Below are 18729 nucleotides of genomic sequence, written 5' to 3'. Positions count from 1 at the left end.
TCGGACAGTATGTGGGTTGGGCGTCATTCATGTTTATTGGTTATACATCGTGTTTGGATAATCATTGCAACGGGGTAAACGAGAAGAATAGATGAGGCGCCAATGTCCGTTGATCGACTCGTGAACAGATGACGTGGGCGAAGGGCAAGAACGTGTAACGATAATAGAGATAGTATCATAGCTCTAGAGGCATGGTAGCTTGCTTTTTGTTCGCAGAGCGCGACGGTGACGAATGTGGTTGAGACCAAGGGATTTAATATGCGCGTTACTGATGTGAAGTTGGCTATTCCCCAACGGGCGGAAGTTGATTCCATTGCGCCAGTAACCGTCCCCCCACCTCGGGTTCCAATTCCGTCCCGTCCCTTGATACTTGGACCCCATGATTTGAATTCCAGGGGTTTCGAAGATGCTTCGTACGGTAGAAGGGTAGGGCTTGCACGCGAATCCATTGGATTGGGAACGGAGTTCCCCAGCTAGCCGTAGCCCCGGGACCGCTTCGCGTGGTGACCTGAGCCAGCGGATTCGTCTCTGGGGAGGTATCATTACTGCTTCCGCCCTGTTCCTGAGGGTGGGTCGGCGAAGAGGATGGAAAATCGATCATTAGGGACCCGAACTCTGGTAAAGGATCATCCGCGTCGTCTCGAGAATGCTGCATCGAACGAAATGCCAAATTTTTCTTCGGCGCTTCGCGCTCTAAATTAAAATGAAACACTTTTGCGTCGTCAAAAGTGCCCGCAACATTACGTGCCTCGGCTGGGCGAGAGATTCGACGGAAGGGTTGATTCATTTCTGGAGGGGCCGAGGAAGCAGCGAGTGAACTCCGTACAGGATCTTCAATGTCAAGTGCTTGCGGTGAGTGGTGGAGGGGGTTGCTTTCGCTGGGTGACAAGAAAAGGGGTTCCGAGTTTAATGTGGAAGTTTCCGGTCCCTTGACGGACTCCTGCCGAGTGCGCGAGGGGCCCTCCGAGCGAGAACTCCAGGGCACATGGCGTGCGTGTGACACATTGATTGGTCCCACCATCCTTATGATTGCCAGAGTGGTTAGGTAGCATTTAGCCAGATGGAGCTTGCACCTTACCTCGCATACCCAAAAAACTCACCACTCTTGTTCGCACTGAAGATCAAGAAAACCTCTTGACTTGTTCGATATGCCTGATCCAAAATTGGCTCGTTGTGCAGTTGTGTCGCCCATAACTTTGTTTCTACACTGAGATCCAAATCATGCTGTTGGGTAAACGGCTCGGTTAAATTCTACACATGATACCTCGGCATAATTGCTTTACCTGTGTTAGCGACTTGAGGATAAAGTACCTCTGTGGGAAATGGGTGGCCAAGAAACTGGAGTCCGTCGAGGCAAAAGATCCAGATGCAGAACTTTCGTCAGTCTCATTAATGTGCGAGTCTTCGGTGGATTGAGAATGCTGTATGTTTTCCGACGATTCGGGTTGTGTAATCTGCGCTAATGCTGGTTGTTCGCCTCTAATGAACGCGTCAACGGGGGAAGAGGGGCTTAGCCTACCCCTTACCAGCGGGCGCATAGTCACTGCACCACTTTCGGTACATTTCTCACGGGCATGCTTCTGCTGAACCCATCTCGTATGCATTCCCGTTCCTCGCTGAGCACCTACGCCAGCCCGAAGGGCGTCCTCCGGCCCTCTAACGGTACACACAAGATTCGGACACCGAGGATCATTAGGCCTGAGTGGATGGCCATTGCAAATTGCGACCGCATGCAATAAGTGTGCCTCCGTGTCATAGTTCACGAATGCACAATGTGACGTAGGCATTAGAAAAATAGACTGAATGCCACTTTTCGAGCGCGTCTCCATTTCAGGGCGGGAGCCAGGGACATGCTGGGGGGAGGGAGTATGAGCACTAACAGACGCAAAAAACCGCTCCAGTTCTTCTTTCGTGCTGTCGGCTGGAACGTTGCCGACCCACATGACCCATTCCGATCGATTGGCCGGTGTATTTGACTGATAGGAGTGGCGATCGATGGTCGACGCACGCTCGGCAAGACGTGGACGCGGTCTCGTTCCAATTTCAGTGCTTCTCAAGGGAGCTATAGGACCGGAGGTTGACGAGGAGGCAGGTTGAGATACAGAGCCAGCGAATCGCGAAAGCCCAGGAGCAGAGGGTTCGCCTGAATGATGTTCAGTGGATGTAGGAAGCATGCAGAATTGTCTTACCATAAGCATGCTGACTGGCAATATGTAATGAACTTGAATAATACCAGAGCTCGGGCCCTTGGTCGGTAGGCAATTGGGTGGGGTAAATATAAGGTCCTGACATGGAAGCCGATGGTGCAACGGGTCCACGTTGGGAGTGCAGGTAAGCAGGAGATTGTGGGTAGACCATGTGGGTGTAAGGCAATTGTGATGGAAGGGAGGGGCCAGGGAAAGACGTCCTGCGAGGGAGAGGACTATGCCTGGATTGGGAGGGACAGATCGCTGCTCGGCATAGATTTCTCGATCAGATGCGTCCATTGACGGACTGTCACCAGATGAATATGCATAATAAGGATCTGTTTGCCGTCCCTGAGCAAAATTGTAGTAATAAGGAGTGTGAACGGTCAGATGAGAAGCCATTGGGAACTGTTGGAGATTTGGTTGGTAAAGGGGAATAGTCCTTGGAGAAACGGTATGTTGTGGATAAGGGACCGCGGGGGAAGCTGGAGGGGAAGAAGTATAGCGGGGCGAATAGTACGGCTGGTGAATTGGATAATGCTCTGGGTACGGGCCAGTTGGTGGAGAATAGTCATGTTGCGGTGGGTGCTGATGCTGGCGCCGGTCATCGTCTGGGTTTCACTCATTTATAAGCTTTTAGATACCAGGGACACGATAAGCCCATACAAGAAAGAGAAGTAAAGAGGTGCGAACTAGATGTTAGGAATCATCGCAGAAAGTTTTCCTGGAGCTAGCAGACAAGTGCACATTTATGCATTCCTGGGCACAGACCGGCACAAGCCGCCCTGGCCAATCCAATTGAACGAAAAGGACCTGAAACACTGCCCGATGCGACTCCAATCGTTCGGATGTGAAGGAATGGGCAGCTAATGCGAACATTAATTGTACTTTCAGATGTGCACATCACGTAATCACTTACAGTGGCGTCTCTTATGACCGAGCCAATCGCCAGCGACAGCCAGGAATAGAACGATAAAGTAGAAATATCAAAGAGAAACAAAAATTGACCGTGCCGAGTGGTGCGAGAACACCTGGAGCGTTCCATATTAATGATTGGAGCAGTCAAACTCTTAGTCATCTTCTATGTCATCATCCTCCAGCCATCCAGCAGAGACCACGTTCCGCTGATGATAACTCTCGTTGATGTCAGGAACCCCTCTCGTGATGGCATGCATCCCATCGAGTTCGCTTTTTTCATCGGTACCTGCGGTTTGGTTTTCAGGTACTGAATGGGGGTATTCAGCCGGGCCTATATTCAATCTCGGAAGAGAATAATTGGGAGAGTTGGAGCCTGGTGGTTCACAGGGCAAATAATCAGACACAACTGCGGATCATACGTAAATGATGGATCAAGTACTTGGCGTGACAGACTGAAAAATCGCGTCATTCAACTCGGTCCGTATATTCCGTGGATTCCGGAGCAAAGCTGTGCCTGAATCTAGGCACATCGCATCCATCCACGATGCGACCGAGTACAATTGCTCTCGGACTTTCCGCAATCTTGATTGAATTTCAAACCAGGAAGGCTTCACCACCTTTTGGTTGCGGCGAGATACGGGTGCGGGCAGACCATGGAGTGTCCCAAGGGACACCAAGTGGAACCTGTGCTCAAAGAGCGAGTTGCGCGGGCTCCACTGGAGTCATCCTTCAGCCGATATTTGCAACATTGGAGAAAGAGATGCAGTTGTCGCCAACTCACCGAGTCCGCGTAATTCTCCCATTGATCTCCAATGCTGAACACATCACAGATCGCATCAGCATGCTCAATACTATCACAAAACTGCGTGTAGTTTTGGTGCAGATACAGTGTCATGAGTGAGGTGTCCACTGGGGAATCACTAAAAAGAACCTTAAGGAAGCATTCCGCACTCAACCAAGTACCACACTGAAGTCGGATCCAATTACTCACATTTGTGTCTACCTTTGACGGAGCGCGGTCGTGTTCGCTGAGGTGCGACGGGTGCGTCAAGGTGGGGGGTATCGGCAATTTGTCCTCTGTTGGATCATCCCCATAGCCTTGACACTCGTAAGCGACACAATACAGAGAAGTTGAGTAGTAATTCACGTTTGCTGTATAAAATCTTCCCCAGCAGATGGAACAGCTCTAAGACGTCTTCTCTCTGTGTGACCACTTCGAGTCTGCGATCTTTAACACAACTAATGTACGGAACGAAGGGATGTGCTTACAAAGACGCCACTTCCTTTCCCCGCTTCATCTTTTCTCCTTTCTTCCTGCTTCCTTCACGAGTTTCCAGGCTCATTAAAGACGAAAATTGTAACGTCATGATGGCGCTCCGAATATCTCCCCCTGATGACTGGATGACTTTGTCAACGATGTCTTTCGGCAAATTGCTGGATGTCGAGGGATCCTTGAATAATTTATCCATAAGATTCATCAATGCTCGTCTCATGTAGGTTGTCGCGATGGGATTAAACCTGTTGTAGAGCATGCCTCACTCAGCACGTTCAACGTAAAGGCCGGAGATGACTTACTCGATACTCGTGATATACATGGACTCGAGCAAGTGTTTAGGGACCACGGTCCGAATATCAATATTCTCTTTCAGTCTGCTTTGCCACGAGCTATCTTCCAGTTCTGCAGATGCGCCGCGCCCCCCCGAATCAGAAACAATGATAACCAAGGGGCAGGAGAAGACAACAGGGGTGGCGAGGAAGTCATCCAGCGCTTGATGGAATGAAAGCCTGGTTCCTTCATGCAGAATATTGGGAAGGTCTTCGATGAGAACCAAACGTCTGCTCCATGCTAAGGATGACTCGGCTCTATGTGAAATATCCACACTAGGGTAAGATGTTGTGCGAGCGAGAAACCGAGAAAACTTCTCCCTCAGAGGGTCTATTTAATGGTCAGCACTCGCGTCTTGACTAGGAAACAATTCACATTACGCACCCCGAAGGTTCCTGCCTCTAACCCTGACGTGTTGTCCGCTGAATTGCTCCATTCAATGATCCGGATATGCATTGACAAAGCCAGCGCCTTCACAGTCGCAGTTTTACCTGAGCCCGCGGGACCAGTGAGGACAAGTATTCTCTGAATCATGCAAGTCAGAAGGCAAAAGTATACAGGGGAGAATATAATAGTCTACTCTATATTCGCGGAGCTTCCCTGAGGCATTCTCTTCGAAAGCCCCAGATAACCAATGAGACACTTCCCCTACCTTCTTCTTGTGTACGGCCAACTCGTCCTATCGAGGGGTAGTGTCAGAGATGCCTTAAATTTTCCAACAGAGATTTACCAAAGAGCCTGGAGCATATGCATCTACCCACAATGCATTTGTACCTGCGCAAGTTTCACGCGTCAATGAGTCCCAGGCCTGACATCGATGCACACCAACGACATTCTTTACTTTTATGCTTCCCTTTGGAAATTGCAGATGTGAGAGAGCCAGGGTCAAAGGGCTGGGCCGTCTTGAGAAGCTGCGTGAACAAAAGGCGCTCATTCGACGTGAATGAAGTGGTGAAACGCGCACCTGAGACAAAGGTCTGGAGCTCGGCCGCGATGCCTTTGTTTTTGGCCCAAAATCAAGCGTACTAGGCTTTGGCTTCGACTTCGAGAGCCTAGTAGCGGGTGGCATAGGCAATGGTATTTCAGGCAACACGAATGCGTTGTCAATTATTGGGACGTCCCGAAGCGCGCATGCGCATTCCTATGTTAGGAATATAAGTTCAGAAGCCGGGTAAACCCGAATGAATCCAGCCGGCGTCTTCTTTCTGTCCACCTGGAAATGCGTCCATACATGTCCAAGTACCATAGAGAGCGAAGAAGATAGGCTAAAGAGGAACAAAATAAAAATAAAAAAAGACCATAAATTGAGAACACTGAGAGGAAGCCTTCAGCCACTGAAAAAGGGAAATTGCTTCGTCAGCAGAGGAACGAGCTCGAACATTGTACGTCCATCTTATAAGACTTTCAAGTTATATCAAGTCAATTTGCCGCTGGTAAGGACTGTGGCGAAGTGGTGTCGAAATTGAGTGACGCTGAATACATCACGGGCAATTTCCGAACCGTAACGCATCGAGCAACTCTTGACCGTTCAACCTACTCACAAATACTTCATGGCAAGTGAGTGGACGAAGAGGTGTTTATCAGGTGGTAAGACGTGGTACTCACCTATTAAATGTAGGCATAGTCTCGAGTCCTCCCAGGCCAGAACATTCAGCTCCGCAAACAAGCAATACCCAACCTTGCGTTCAAAGTGCCGCAGTCTCTGGCGCTATAGCGGGAGATGAGCCAGGCTTGTTCACACCGCGAGCGAATCCCCAGCCTGAAGTTTCCACTTATGATGCATATGCGTTCGATCGGCGTCCTCTGATTCGGTATTCGCGGCGCGTTCTGCTGCATCTGTCCAAGTCCCCACTTGTCGCATTACCTCCCAATATGCCTGAATTCAATATGTGGTACGGGTGAGTTTTCTCTCTCAATCCTTCCCGATCCGGTTTTACCGAGTTCTTTGTCAGTGAGTGGACCGAACCGCACGTCAAGAAGGACGATCATTCGAGCAGTACAACCTCGCCCTCCTCGAATCGACACAGGTATGTTATATCTCTACATTTTCTCAACGTTATGATATAGTGACATATTGTGGCCAGAGCGCGACGGGAGCAATTAGATGATGGTCAGTCAGGCCAAATGACGAATACTAGACTTTCCACTGAACCTGCTTATATAGACACGAGGCACATGTTCAAATCCCAATTTCCTCAGTCCTCTCAGATGGGTAATTTCCGTCACCACTCCTCGCGGTTGGATGACAAAGGTGATCGCGATTCTCATGAGAGATTGAGAAATGTGAGCGCCTACATCCACACATTGTCGAGACGGGGGAGTGATCCCAAAACTTACCTCGCTCTTAGCTCGCGGACTCGTTTGATAGAACCCGCTTACTGAATGGTGCCAGCCGTCGGGATACCGGTTCTCACTCATCCCGTAATGGAACGGGCCTTTCCTCGTCAACTGTGCCCAGTTCCAGCAGACGAGGGGATTCTGACACCCTTGCGGGGAGGGAGAGACGAGAACCAACTCGAGGCGAAAGAAGCGAAGATTGGAGACGAGGCAGTGAGTTTTTTAATTTCATATGCAAAATTTGCTCTTACGTTCTATCTCAGCAGCAGAACGTCCGTCAGAGGCTGAAGCAGATATTAACGATTCAAGGAGGGAAAAGCTTGGGGATCGCTCGCACACGTTACGATCGAGATCCCGAGATATAGCACATGGGCGTTCTGACAGATATCGTGAGCGCGAGAAGGGTGAGACGTTACGTGATGAAGATAAAGACGGGGACCGCGCTGTTCATGGGGGCGGTCGTCGTTCCCCATCTCCTGTCTTGCCTTCGTATCTTCCAGGACTGACAGATGGATTCCGCCGCGCTCTTATGATCGTGATGAGAACAGGGATCGTGAACTTCGTATGAAAACGAACGAGACTGACGATCCTTCTCGGAAACTTGATCGGCGGAACCCAGCAAGCACTCGCGATAGCCGTAGATCTGGGCGTGATGCCGACCGAGAAGACGAGAAAAGATCCGATTTTCGTAACCCCAAAGATCGCGGTCGTGATAAGGATAGAAGCCGGGGCGAGGACAAAGAGCCAGCATGGATGGGCGATTATATTCCAGACCCCAACGACGCTAAGGGCGGTATCCTCGGTGGCCAAAGGACTGATGGTACGATCGACGATCTTCAAGCATGGAAACGCGGCATGAAGGAGAAGAGCGACTCGACCCTGTTTGAAGTTCCTGATATACTATCAGTGGATACCTTGGATGACATCCAAATCTTTAAACGCAAACTCAAAGAGGAACAGGAGAAGCAAGATCGAGCAGCGAAAGACAATGACACTAAAGTAGCCTCCGCTAATCCTCCTCTACCGCCAGGCTTGCCTGCGACCGCTACCAATGACGAGAAGCAAGGCCAATCTGCTGCCCTCGCAGCCTTGCTCTCACCATTGGCCCTTCAACTGCAATCGACTATGGATGTATCTACAGACAATGCGTCGCTCGGCAACGCTTCGCGGTCTCAAAAACCCAATCCAGACAGTTTGCTCTCCTCGGGCCTCGGCAATGCAACATCTCTCTCCTTCAACCGGTATCCGGATATTATGCCTGAATTGACCTCATCACGGGATCCTTTGGCTGTGGCTGGTTTGCCTACTGCAGGACGTGCTCTTGACGAGTTTGGTCTTCGCAACGAGCCCGGCACGAGCAATCCAACTCCTCCTGTTTCCGATATCCGAATCTCGAACCAACAAACATTGTCACTGAATGGTCGGTTAACACCCACCAATTCCAACCCTACATCTACTACCCCCTCTGCGCAATCATCTACTTACAGCGGAGAAGGCTCCCCCAGCTCCGGAAGTGCGCTGCCCGCGTATGCTCAGAGTAAAGGAAGTCGCTTCGCCAAGTTTTGGGACAACAAACCCCGAGAATCAGCCACGTCATTCAACCCATCCCAGCAATCACAGCCGCTGGCGCCCCCATCGAACCCAATGGGCTCATCGCTTGGAACGTGGTCGAGTGGCGCCTCATTATCCAATGATCTTCGTGTTTCACAACCTTCCTCCCCCTTGCGACAAGCCCCTGCGGAATCCAGTGCTTTGAACAATCTTCTCCGGAACATTACCACCCCTTCCTCCGTGATTCCGCCAACTGATAGGCGCGACTTCACAGATCGACCTGCATCCCGAACTCGCCCAGATACAGACAAAATGCAAAGTCTCCTATCCATGCTCAACAATCAACAGGTGAGTGACCCGGTTCATAGTGTAATGAGCCAAAAGTTCATTTGCTCGAATGTTGTTAGCCACGGCCGCCAGCAATGGACAGGAATCGCTCAGTTCCCCCTTTCGCAATGTTCAAAATGGCTCCTTAATTCTAATCTTGGCCAAAGCATAAACGCCACTCAAGCTCCCCCTCAACCACTCTCATTCAGTCCCGTTGGATCACCAGATTTCGATCGTAGCTTCGTACCAGATGGGTTGGTTCCCGGCCTTCGACCTCCCCGTACTCGGGATGTGGAGCAAGGTTATGTCCCAACCCTTCCTCCCACGACCAACAATTCATTGAGCCAATTCCTCATGAACGAGGAGCGTCTAAATATAAATTCCCAACAGCCTTTCGACCACATCAAGGTCGGCCATCGCCAGGTGCATTCCCTGCCCAGGGCGGTATAATTCACCCCGGCGGACGCAACACGACGCTGCTAAATGCCAATATCGGAGGACTTGGCCCCGGGTCCTCGAGTAACCGTCATTCGCCAGGCCTGATGCAAACACCCCAGCATCAACATCAGCGTGGTATTGGAGGCAGCCTGCCCCAAGGAAGGCCATCGGAATTTCTTCTAAACATCCCCTCCGGTATCGGAAATCAGACTTTAGGTGCGCTTTCGCCCAACGGCTCTCTTGGCATCGGGGGTCCTGTTCTCCACAATACTACGCTCCCAGCAAACGTTCTTCGTAGCCTTCCACTCAATTCTATGCCTAACGGAAGTAGCCAGTCTCAGATGGGTATGGCAAATGGCAATACATTTGGAAATGTGCCCAACCAAGAGCATATTTCCAACACCAACACCCTCAAGTTGATCTACAGAGCCGTTTGTTAGGAAACAACCCACATGGATCCCTCCACATCGGTTCTTCATTGACCAGCCGAGGCGGTAGCGCTCAATCCATTGAACCTTTGTCCCAGCGGATGCTTCCCCAACCGCCCTCCCATCATCTACAATTCCAGCAAAATCAACCATCTATGATGCGGCCTCAGTCCCAGGCTCCCCTGCAAGGATTGCCGCAACATCAGCTCAACTCCAGTGGTGGGGGTCTTCCACTCAATTTAATGGGTCTAGGGCAACCGATTCGTCCCCAAATTCCTTCACACAATCACCAAATACCGCAACCCGTACAACATGCACAACTACTACATCATCCACAACTCCAAAACCCAGGGGCAGATTTCAGTCATCAACCCCCTTTCCTTCCTCAGCAACCGCTGCAGCACAACCAACCTCCGAGCTTTAGTGGACTCCAAAATAGCGGCGGGAAATCCCAGGTTCAAGCTCAACAGGAATTGATCGCTCTTCTCATGGGAGGACAAACTGGACACGTCATGCAATAATCAATATTTTCCATACACAATAGTACCTTCCCCCGTTTTCAGTCCTGCTGTTTCCCAATTTTTGCGAACCTTATAAATGGCCGGTCTCTCTATTTTTGCTCTTAGTCATTTCTTTACCTCTTATTTCTCGTGTACGCTTTGATTGGTTGCTTTCACTTTAACCTTCCCGTTTCACCTCAACATGCATCTACGCGGTCCTTTCATTCGCTACACCTCACCCTTCAACCCCGAAAAATCCAGTCAAAATATACGCTGTTTAAGGCATCTACATGGACTTGGGTCCTTCGAGCGTAAAAAAAGGGTCTTACACCTGAATTTGTTGCCTGCTGCAGAGACAGTCAAGTTATGAGCAATGAGCGAAAGGAATGACAAATATCTTCACAACAATACCAGCTGGCCCAAAACTGTACATAAACAAATAGAAGCAAACAACGAACCAATCATCCCAGATGATAGTAAGGAAAAAGTGACAGTGCGACGCGCAGCCCCAGTGTGCGTCGTTGGCGCTAACGAAGTTGCGGAAGTAATGGTAATTGTAGCAAGAGATGGAATGACAGGATTGGGGGTGGGATCAGCAGGTGAAAAGGAAGAAGTGAGCCTCGCGCTTGTTCCCGTTGAAGTCGAGGATGTTGCAATTGCTCCAGAATCTGACGTGGAGGTATTGTGACCACCTGTCGAGGAACCTTTGATGGGTGCGAATCCGACAGATGGTGGGCTTGCCCGATAAACTGAGTAGACATTTTTCTAGATAGAAGCAACGAATAAAATCAAAGAAAACTCCAACAAAGAACCGGGGCTCACCAAAAATGCATCGCCCACGACCCACTGAATACCGTTACCCAGGTCGAGAGGGAAGAAAGCGCCAATACAGGTTTGGTCGCTGTATGCGCGGATGAAGTCCGAAGAGTCCATGAATAAGTGCGGCTGCCGAATGTCAAGCCAACCTTGCAAGCAAAGAAGAGATTAAAGAAAGGAGCCAATATACCCTAATCATCCGCATACCTGGATCTCAGCTGAGCACGCTGTGGAAACGAGAAGTGAGGTATTAGAACAGATGTCGTGCCTATTAAACGCTCTCCTTACGCAAAGTGTAGAAACCCGACAGGTCACCAGTGCCAGGAGCAGCGCCTGGAATGTTCGAATAAATTGAGTCCATCATCGAAGCAGGCCCAGCAACTGCATATATAACCACATCAGAGACACCGTCTGAAAAATAAAGCCGTCATATAGAACGCACTCAGAGAGGTACCAGTATCAATGGCCGCAGGCCCATTGGATGAGAGAGTTTTCCCCTCCACCACGATTGCTGGTGTGCCACGTAAGGACAATTTGAAGATTCCATGACAAGAATTACGCACAAGCCAATGGAATAGACCAATACTGAGGAGCTGCTACGCTGATGTACTCAATCGGTCCATCAAAATACCGGTTATCGGTGAAACTTCCCGCAGAAGTCAGCGAGGTGCCCAACGCTGCACAATCGGAGAACATACCCAATATCCATAGAACCGCCAGGCTCAGTTAGTCCCGCTCCTGGGACATTTGAATAGCGTGTAAGATAAAATGCAAACAAGGGCTGCGTCAATTGACCAGTTTGAAAAAGCTTTTGCCACCAAGGAGTAGAAGACTGTGCGAGAGGTTCCCATGCCAGTCCAAAGATCCCCGAGCTTTATGGAGAAACGTTCAATATGATCATCACAGCGAAGAGTATCGGAAATGTCAACCAGGTCACTTACGTGTTGCCAAAAATTAATCCTGTGCCAGTTAAAGTAGTCACCACGCCTATATACACGACAACCCTCACGTTAATAAACCAGGCGTGTTCCAGAAGGGAGGGAGATATGTTAATACGCACCAAAGCCTTGATTGGGAAGAGTGAATCCAGCCATGGAAACGGTGTCCGTCCCTAGAAGATTGCATTCACCAGTGACGAACCGAGAAACTACCCGGCTCAAGAAGCTCACCCACTGCTCCAGAGGCTCGACCAGAGGCATACTGTATCTCTAATATCCTTCCAGCGGCTTTATAAGTGGTTGAAAGAGAGGAATTAAATGTAGCGGGAATACTGTCACAGCCGGTGTGACAATCAGAAGAAGCAACCCAAAGGTCGGCAGATCCTCTAAAACGCAGCTCCTCATGTAAATACCTTCGGCTAAGAGTGCAGGGGAAACCAAACTAACGTGTCAAGTGCAACATTGAACTGCTGGGCTATCATCCGAGGGAATGAGCGCGTGCCAGTGAAATGGCGAATGATCACATTCCGAACATACGAGGAGTTCCAATAAAGACCGTCCCATAGTATACTAAGTCCACCCCTTGATTCGTAAGTTTCTGGAATGATTGCTTCCTCCTGTTGATTGACGGTGACGCGTACTTGTTTGCGACGCGCTTCCGCTCACTTTTCAACCATGACGCATTCCCCTTGGGTGTAGTGGTCTGGTAGCGCTTACGCGTAAGAGGAATTTTAAGGCCAGTATTTCTGCGCCGCTCGCTGAGGGCCGTCAGAGGCCAGAACATGAATCACCAAAACGTCGAGTGAGCAGAAAACAAAGAGCAAGCAAAGTAGGAGATTCCTGGAGCTCCTCAGGAGCATGTCGCAATAGGGGCTGATAGAAAAGAAGGGTGAGTGGATTGTATGTGAACAGAGACACAAGGGGTATCAGAGGATGGGGATTTTGACCGTTCGCAAAATCAAATTCGATCTGCGTGCCACCAACATACTTGAATTCAATGCTTGTTTGCAAGCCCACATTTCGCAGGAATTGGAACTTTCCCGAGGTCAAGGCAGCGCAGCGGCTCTTCTAGCATATACATGCATGTGTGGTTACTTCCTGGTTGTCCAATATTATACCCCCCCTTGTCCATTCCCAAAATTTGGAACCATTAATTACGTCCTTGCGTCTTTGCCTCGAGCCAAATAGCAGTATCCATATATAATCGAAGCTCCTCGATCGTCGACATTAACTGTCGCCATTTGTTCGGCATCATTTGCTGGTAGAAATGCCCTGGCAAAAGACATTCACCCTCGGTCGCAGACAGAAAGGGTATTGAACGTACCGTCAACTTTGAAGGATCGATTTCTCACCTGGATTCGCAACAGATGCCATCTCATCACGGACGAGGTTGTGAGTCAGATAGAAGAGGGCTTGAAACAGACACCTGTGAGCATGCATGATACTCCAAACAATGGCCATATCTATCCTCAAGAGAACCAACACAAGGTCGGAGTACTGCACCTCTTCATAAAGCATACGTCTGCAGGCTTGACTCTCAACGAGAACTGGGATTCTGGTGAGCACCCGTCCACATCATTCATGGCCGGCACTCATCTATGCTTCGAAAAATCCAAGACGTTCGCATTGGTGCGCAATTCCTCACAGATGATGTCGACATCGCCCTCTACTTCTCTTCATATCAGATATGGACATGGCTCTCGACAACATTGTCCCGGAAACACTCAATTGGAGACACGTAGATGAAGGACCAGAGTAAGTCTTTTTCATAGTCACTCCAGGTATAATCTAAGCGTTTTCCCGGCTATTGGTGGTGAAAGTGACTCGTAAGCGGAAATCCTCCATAATCATACTTAACATTGAACCAATTCACCCTCCATGCGAAGGGTGTCCCACACTAAGGCATCAGTCATTGGAGTGTCGGTATCGATACCCATAACCAATCATACGCTTAACCTCGGTACTTGGCAAGGAATCTATCTGACTGAGGTAGGATCACGAATCACCTCTCGGCAGGATTCTGCCCGCTCAGCGCTTCACCTTACAGTTTCGTTATGTTGCTCATACGCGGACCGTCGTTGCTACAATAATGTAAGCATTACAAGTATGCAATGATACTCGTGCATTCGCTGAGTTGGGCCATTTTTGGATAGTCCCTAATCCAGTTCGAAGAGTAGAATATCAATTATTAGTTCTAATTACCCTTTATCTACGCATGCACGAACTGTTTTGTAGCTTCTGGTATTTGTGATTGCCAGTGTTTGCACGTCGTTGAGCTCAGAACCTCATTGAATTGTTCCCGCGACCGCTTTTGCCACGCGCGGCTTCAATTTTGGACAACAAAGTGCCCGCCGAGCCTCTTTTCTGTCCAGAATGGATCTAACCCCTCCATGGGAGGGAGAAGAATGCGCGAATGATGGCCAGCCTCAACGGGTCTTCTGGCAGAGCTCCCAGAATCCCCAACGCTTTTTGGACCGCGTAATGAACGAGATGGGTGAGTTTTGTGAACGAATAGGATTTCCTGCAAGTTCCTGATGTTCTAGGCTATTCTCAGGTACTTCGAGTCCAGAACCTCAGACATCATCAACGATCCAACGCTCCATCTCTGCACCGTCCATGATGAACATGACCCCAAAGCGAAAACACCCCGATTCTCTATCTGATCTATCTTATTCATCTTGCCCAACATCTGCTGCCGCCCCGGAGGTGAAGCGATCGAGAGCACGCGCTCGGCGCCCTTTTGCAAACCGCGATGGCTCTAGGCAAGCGCAGGGTGGTCAAAGCACAATGGACATAGACATCGACATGGATCGAATCACAATCCTAGTGAATAATGTAGCACAATCGCTCCATTCGAGATCTGTCGCCAATGCCGCTGCTGCTACGGCGTCTCCCGTAACGTCATTACGAACCTCCCAAATGAAAGGACTGACAAAAAAGCTTAAGGACACCACTAATGGCGCCAGCCATGAGCCTCAGTCAATTCCCAAAGAGCCTTCCCTTCCCACAACAGCAAGAAGAGTAGACGCCCTTTCACACCCTGTGCTTTTCTCTCAGTCATACAGGACCGGTGATGTGGGACTACGACCTAAAGACTCGACGAGCAAACCACTCAATCCGGACTCCGTTCCCCCTTCCCTCCCGTCCTCTTCCTTGCAGGTCCATCTGCCGCCATCTCAGACTTCCAACCGACCACGACACATGCCTCCACCTCCGCCACCGCTCACTAAATTCGCCACTCCTACCGCCTCCTCCATCAACTCCTCAAAATCTTCGTCCTCTAACGCACCTCAATCTCGCCCCCCAAACACTCGCAATCTGGGGATGAAAGGCCTCTCCAGGTCAAGTTCCTCGCGCGAAATCATCGCAAAACCGTTCAAAGTCCCCTTCGCAGTGGCGGAGCCGAAGAAAAAAATGGAGCCACCACCACCTCAATCCTCGCAACCTTGCTCCAAAACTGAAGCCTCCTTGCATCCTGAGCCAAAAATTCCAACGTCGTCACAGCTGAAGGATGCGCCTATGGCCAGCCCAAGCGGGAAGGATTTGTATCTGTCACTACCGAACATGTCGAGTTCATCTGATTCCTTCGATATGGACTCTTTCGGAGACGATCAGCAGGCTATCGAGGCGTGCTTATCCCGGTACGACTAGTGGGACAGAATGGACTTGAACTATATTTTGTTGTTTCACGATTGATCTATGTTCTGCCTTCTTTTCCATGTGATGCTCAGACTTCTTCAGCACAAGTTGGGTACCAGACGTCCAACCCTCGTATCGCAGCACGTCCTAAGACTCGAAATTCACCTTTCGCCACATGTATGTATTCATTATTAGAGCATATGATAAACTAGCGTCGATAGGACCAATATTAGACTCCAGAGCCAACAGCGATGAAGACAGCATCCTTCAATTCTAGGAACTATTTGATATGAGCCAGATTCTCGGCAGAGTAGCCTCTCAACGACTGTATGGTGCAGCAACACGGCGAAAACTAATGCTCAACCACCTATCATCAGTGTGTGCAAATTTGCTAACGCGAATGGTTGGATTGTACAGCATGTGCTGCAACAATTCAAAAGGGCTTGGTCCGATTGACGGTGGGAAGCGGGAGAACAGTGATGAACTCGCTAGTACTGGCGAGACCATCCCTGAGTTCGTGGCAACAGTTGACCACACCGCAATTGTACCAAACCACCATCTAAAATGACGTGGAATAAAACTCAAAAGGATTTATTTCCGTAACACCAGTATGAAAAGATGCGAACGCCGAAGATGTTGTTGTCAGAATTCCGGAAATGGTCGAGTGGGAAACCACGCTCGTGACCTGTTTTTATTGTCGGCACAAACAAAGGTAAATTCATCTTTCGAGTACAACTAGAAAGATGTTGGCACAACCGGTCCAAAGTAGCGCGAGGGACTAATTAGCCTGTCAATGGAGATGAGTATCTGAATCCCTTTTAACAGCACATGGCGGGGATCGGTCACAAATTCTCAAACCTGGCTACGTAACGACACATTACACTTGCCAAATGGAGGCACGTATTACTGACAGGGCAGAAAAATTGTGGAGAAGGTGCAATGATGGGGGCAGGTGCCTGACGCAGATAAGATGTACATTGCCCCCTGAAATAAGGAAGCCTCGAGAAGATGCATGTATATGGATGCGATTGCAGCAGTGTCATTTCGTGTAGGGTAATTATGGTGAGAAATGCAATGGAGTCCGAGTTGATTAGAAGTGACAGTTATGTGTATAGCGGCACAGCCGAGCATCCCTCACCACGTCAAGTACGACCGCCTTCTTGCACCGGCAACGGCTCGGGAGGGGTGCTGAAAAATTCAACAAGCCACAAACTCTCGTAATTTTTGCATTCGTCACCCAACCGCTCCTTTATCGATCTATCGAACCGGATACCGCCAAAGTACTTCGGTTCGCCCATATAATGCCACAATGGCTGGGCCTTACTGACGTATCCTTCCGCCTGTGCGACACTGCTTCGCCTCCCCTCTCCTGATGAGCGATGCCGCGAGCGTGAATTACTAATTTCCTCGAGAGCATCTTTTCCTTTCTGGTTGCTGGCTACTTCAACGAGCCCGTCACCAACCCACATGACCTTCTTCGACACAAATCGATAAACTGCACACAGGACATTGCCAAGGGTCACGCCCGTCTCCGATCCCTTAACGGTAATGATGTCTTCCGATCGGTCCCTGCTCCATCGACCAAAAAGAAGGTGCATCACAGGCTCTGGCGGTTCAACGGCCAGTGAATCAAGCTGTTCCACCGTCAGGGGTGCGGGAGCCTGCCAAATTGTTGACCAGAGAGCCGTGGAAGGCAACTCAGATATCTTCCAAATGATTCGGCAATCAGTCAAATAATTTAATGCCGATCGCACTACGGGAACGCCTTTCACTGAAGCTGGGGTCAAAGCGGGACACAAACCTGGAATCGAGGGTATTAAGGAGAAGGCTTTCCAACCAAGACTACAACACTGCATACCATATAACGACTTGGCATGTTCAGGCCTTTGCCACACTTGTCGCCGTACCTGCCAAGGCTCCTTCTCTTTGTCGACTGGAGCCAAAATCTTTCCTGTATGGCTGCTTCTTCGTCCCAATTCCTCGGACTTGTCGACAAAGGCGAGGTCTGGGTCTCCGGTCCCCCTTCCCCAGATGATCTCCGAAGGCGGGGCATGAGTATGTGCATGTGCAGGTTCGCGAGCGCGAGCACGGCGAGCCTCTTCAAGTTGACGGCGTGCTTCTTCTAGTCTCTGCCTGCATACCTCGACATACCGATTGGCCTCTTCGGTCTCCTTACGCATCTGAAGGGTGATACGTTATTTTTCCCGACAGGGGATAACTCCGACTGGAAGAAATTGAAGTCTGCTAACCTGTGCGAGAGTCTTAAAAATTGGGGCGGGGACAGGTCCCTTTGGAGTGGCGTCGTTTGTGTATGGTCCTTTTGTCTCGTAGGACTCCCTTTCTGGACTACTAGATGGGGCTTTGGGACCAGCAGAGCCTGTCCCAAATAGCTTCCCCGAGCTTGGGGATCGAGGTATTTGTTCGTACCCGATCATAGGAGCAGAGTGCCGGCGTGTAGGTTGGAACTGATCAGGAAAAAGCTGTGGATGGAGGTGTGTGAATTCATTAGGAAATACGTGCACTGCACGAGGAACGCCTGGGACTTCAAATGGTATATACCCCCCATGAGAATATGCAAGTGGCGGACACTTAGCACATCGTTGATACGGATAAGGGTGAGGGTAAAGGCAAGGGATTCCCGCCATGATATTGGAAGTATCTTTCAGAAGGACCAATGTAGAAAGAGATGGCGGCTGAAGCACGAAATGAATTGAATGAATTTGGACCAAGGGGACAAGTGGAGAGGTTCCAGCCTTCCGATGAGAGAAAGGTATAGCCTTAGTGTAGCTACAGACTACGCCAACGAATGAGCTGTAACAGGGATGAGATAAAGCAGACGTTCGAATTTAAGAGCTCCCAAATGCGAATCCAGAGAGTGGTTAGCTTACATAATCCGCTCTATCCACGCAAAAACCATTGGAAACCCAGTCCATCGTGATGGACAACTTGCATTTTGTTCCAAGGGACAACCGGAGGGAGGGGAAGATAGAGCGCTTTTACGCATGCTCAGCAACTACCGTCTGCAGTGTCTCCCTCATGGCGTTG

General features: G+C 49.7%; 8 protein-coding genes across 8 annotated transcripts; 4 read left to right on the top strand and 4 right to left on the bottom strand.

Moving 5' to 3' along the window:
* Nucleotides 1-89: 89 nt before the first annotated feature.
* On the bottom strand, nt 90-2467 carry EI90DRAFT_1605847 (YT521-B-like domain-containing protein). The gene is made up of 4 exons (XM_039051960.1): nt 2190-2467; nt 1284-2143; nt 1079-1224; nt 90-1022 (listed from the first exon to the last, which is right to left on the bottom strand). Exons 1-4 carry the CDS (start codon nt 2356-2358, stop codon nt 284-286), a joined length of 1914 nt encoding a protein of 637 aa, XP_038914020.1. The 5' UTR covers nt 2359-2467; the 3' UTR covers nt 90-283.
* A 789-nt stretch (nt 2468-3256) lies between these two features.
* EI90DRAFT_3126315 (Rad17 cell cycle checkpoint protein-domain-containing protein) lies at nt 3257-5779 on the bottom strand (the record flags this gene model as incomplete). The annotated part of the gene is made up of 12 exons (XM_039063906.1): nt 3257-3477; nt 3544-3820; nt 3886-4035; nt 4096-4202; nt 4252-4325; nt 4374-4622; nt 4680-5040; nt 5091-5235; nt 5291-5389; nt 5441-5484; nt 5552-5621; nt 5675-5779. The coding sequence occupies 12 exons, from the start codon at nt 5777-5779 to the stop codon at nt 3257-3259; spliced, it is 1902 nt and encodes a 633-aa protein (XP_038914019.1).
* Nucleotides 5780-6187: 408 nt separating this feature from the next.
* On the top strand, nt 6188-7378 carry EI90DRAFT_1605261 (uncharacterized protein). Its single transcript, XM_039051956.1, has 7 exons — nt 6188-6267; nt 6329-6602; nt 6663-6737; nt 6795-6820; nt 6875-6961; nt 7079-7260; nt 7314-7378. Exons 1-6 carry the CDS (start codon nt 6261-6263, stop codon nt 7090-7092), a joined length of 483 nt encoding a protein of 160 aa, XP_038914018.1. The 5' UTR covers nt 6188-6260; the 3' UTR covers nt 7093-7260; nt 7314-7378.
* Nucleotides 7379-9184, top strand: EI90DRAFT_1605262 (uncharacterized protein). The gene is made up of 2 exons (XM_039051957.1): nt 7379-8946; nt 9006-9184. The coding sequence occupies exons 1-2, from the start codon at nt 7612-7614 to the stop codon at nt 9072-9074; spliced, it is 1404 nt and encodes a 467-aa protein (XP_038914017.1). The 5' UTR covers nt 7379-7611; the 3' UTR covers nt 9075-9184.
* Nucleotides 9185-10572: 1388 nt separating this feature from the next.
* EI90DRAFT_3065718 (aspartic peptidase domain-containing protein) lies at nt 10573-12905 on the bottom strand (the record flags this gene model as incomplete). The annotated part of the gene is made up of 14 exons (XM_039060899.1): nt 10573-10705; nt 10743-11056; nt 11114-11236; nt 11315-11334; nt 11396-11488; nt 11550-11618; nt 11671-11753; nt 11806-11979; nt 12049-12094; nt 12168-12218; nt 12277-12431; nt 12493-12520; nt 12583-12799; nt 12828-12905. The coding sequence occupies 14 exons, from the start codon at nt 12903-12905 to the stop codon at nt 10651-10653; spliced, it is 1506 nt and encodes a 501-aa protein (XP_038914016.1). The 3' UTR covers nt 10573-10650.
* A 153-nt stretch (nt 12906-13058) lies between these two features.
* On the top strand, nt 13059-14329 carry EI90DRAFT_2974581 (uncharacterized protein). Its single transcript, XM_039055813.1, has 10 exons — nt 13059-13194; nt 13216-13356; nt 13413-13473; nt 13534-13603; nt 13663-13674; nt 13731-13800; nt 13866-13871; nt 13932-14034; nt 14093-14136; nt 14199-14329. Exons 2-10 carry the CDS (start codon nt 13313-13315, stop codon nt 14203-14205), a joined length of 417 nt encoding a protein of 138 aa, XP_038914015.1. The 5' UTR covers nt 13059-13194; nt 13216-13312; the 3' UTR covers nt 14206-14329.
* Nucleotides 14330-14346: 17 nt separating this feature from the next.
* Nucleotides 14347-15807, top strand: EI90DRAFT_1605675 (uncharacterized protein). Its single transcript, XM_039051959.1, has 3 exons — nt 14347-14539; nt 14600-14880; nt 14992-15807. Exons 1-3 carry the CDS (start codon nt 14419-14421, stop codon nt 15694-15696), a joined length of 1107 nt encoding a protein of 368 aa, XP_038914014.1. The 5' UTR covers nt 14347-14418; the 3' UTR covers nt 15697-15807.
* A 728-nt stretch (nt 15808-16535) lies between these two features.
* On the bottom strand, nt 16536-18558 carry EI90DRAFT_3065707 (uncharacterized protein). The gene is made up of 3 exons (XM_039060898.1): nt 17934-18558; nt 17543-17864; nt 16536-17485 (listed from the first exon to the last, which is right to left on the bottom strand). Exons 1-3 carry the CDS (start codon nt 18327-18329, stop codon nt 16827-16829), a joined length of 1377 nt encoding a protein of 458 aa, XP_038914013.1. The 5' UTR covers nt 18330-18558; the 3' UTR covers nt 16536-16826.
* Between the last annotated feature and the right edge of the window lie 171 nt (nt 18559-18729).

Source organism: Cantharellus anzutake, assembly GCF_015039405.1.
Source record: "Cantharellus anzutake strain C23 chromosome Unknown EI90scaffold_37, whole genome shotgun sequence".
Taxonomy (NCBI): Eukaryota; Fungi; Basidiomycota; class Agaricomycetes; order Cantharellales; family Hydnaceae; genus Cantharellus; species Cantharellus anzutake.
Note: the sequence above shows the minus strand (reverse complement) of the source record. Positions and strands in the feature narration are given on the sequence as shown.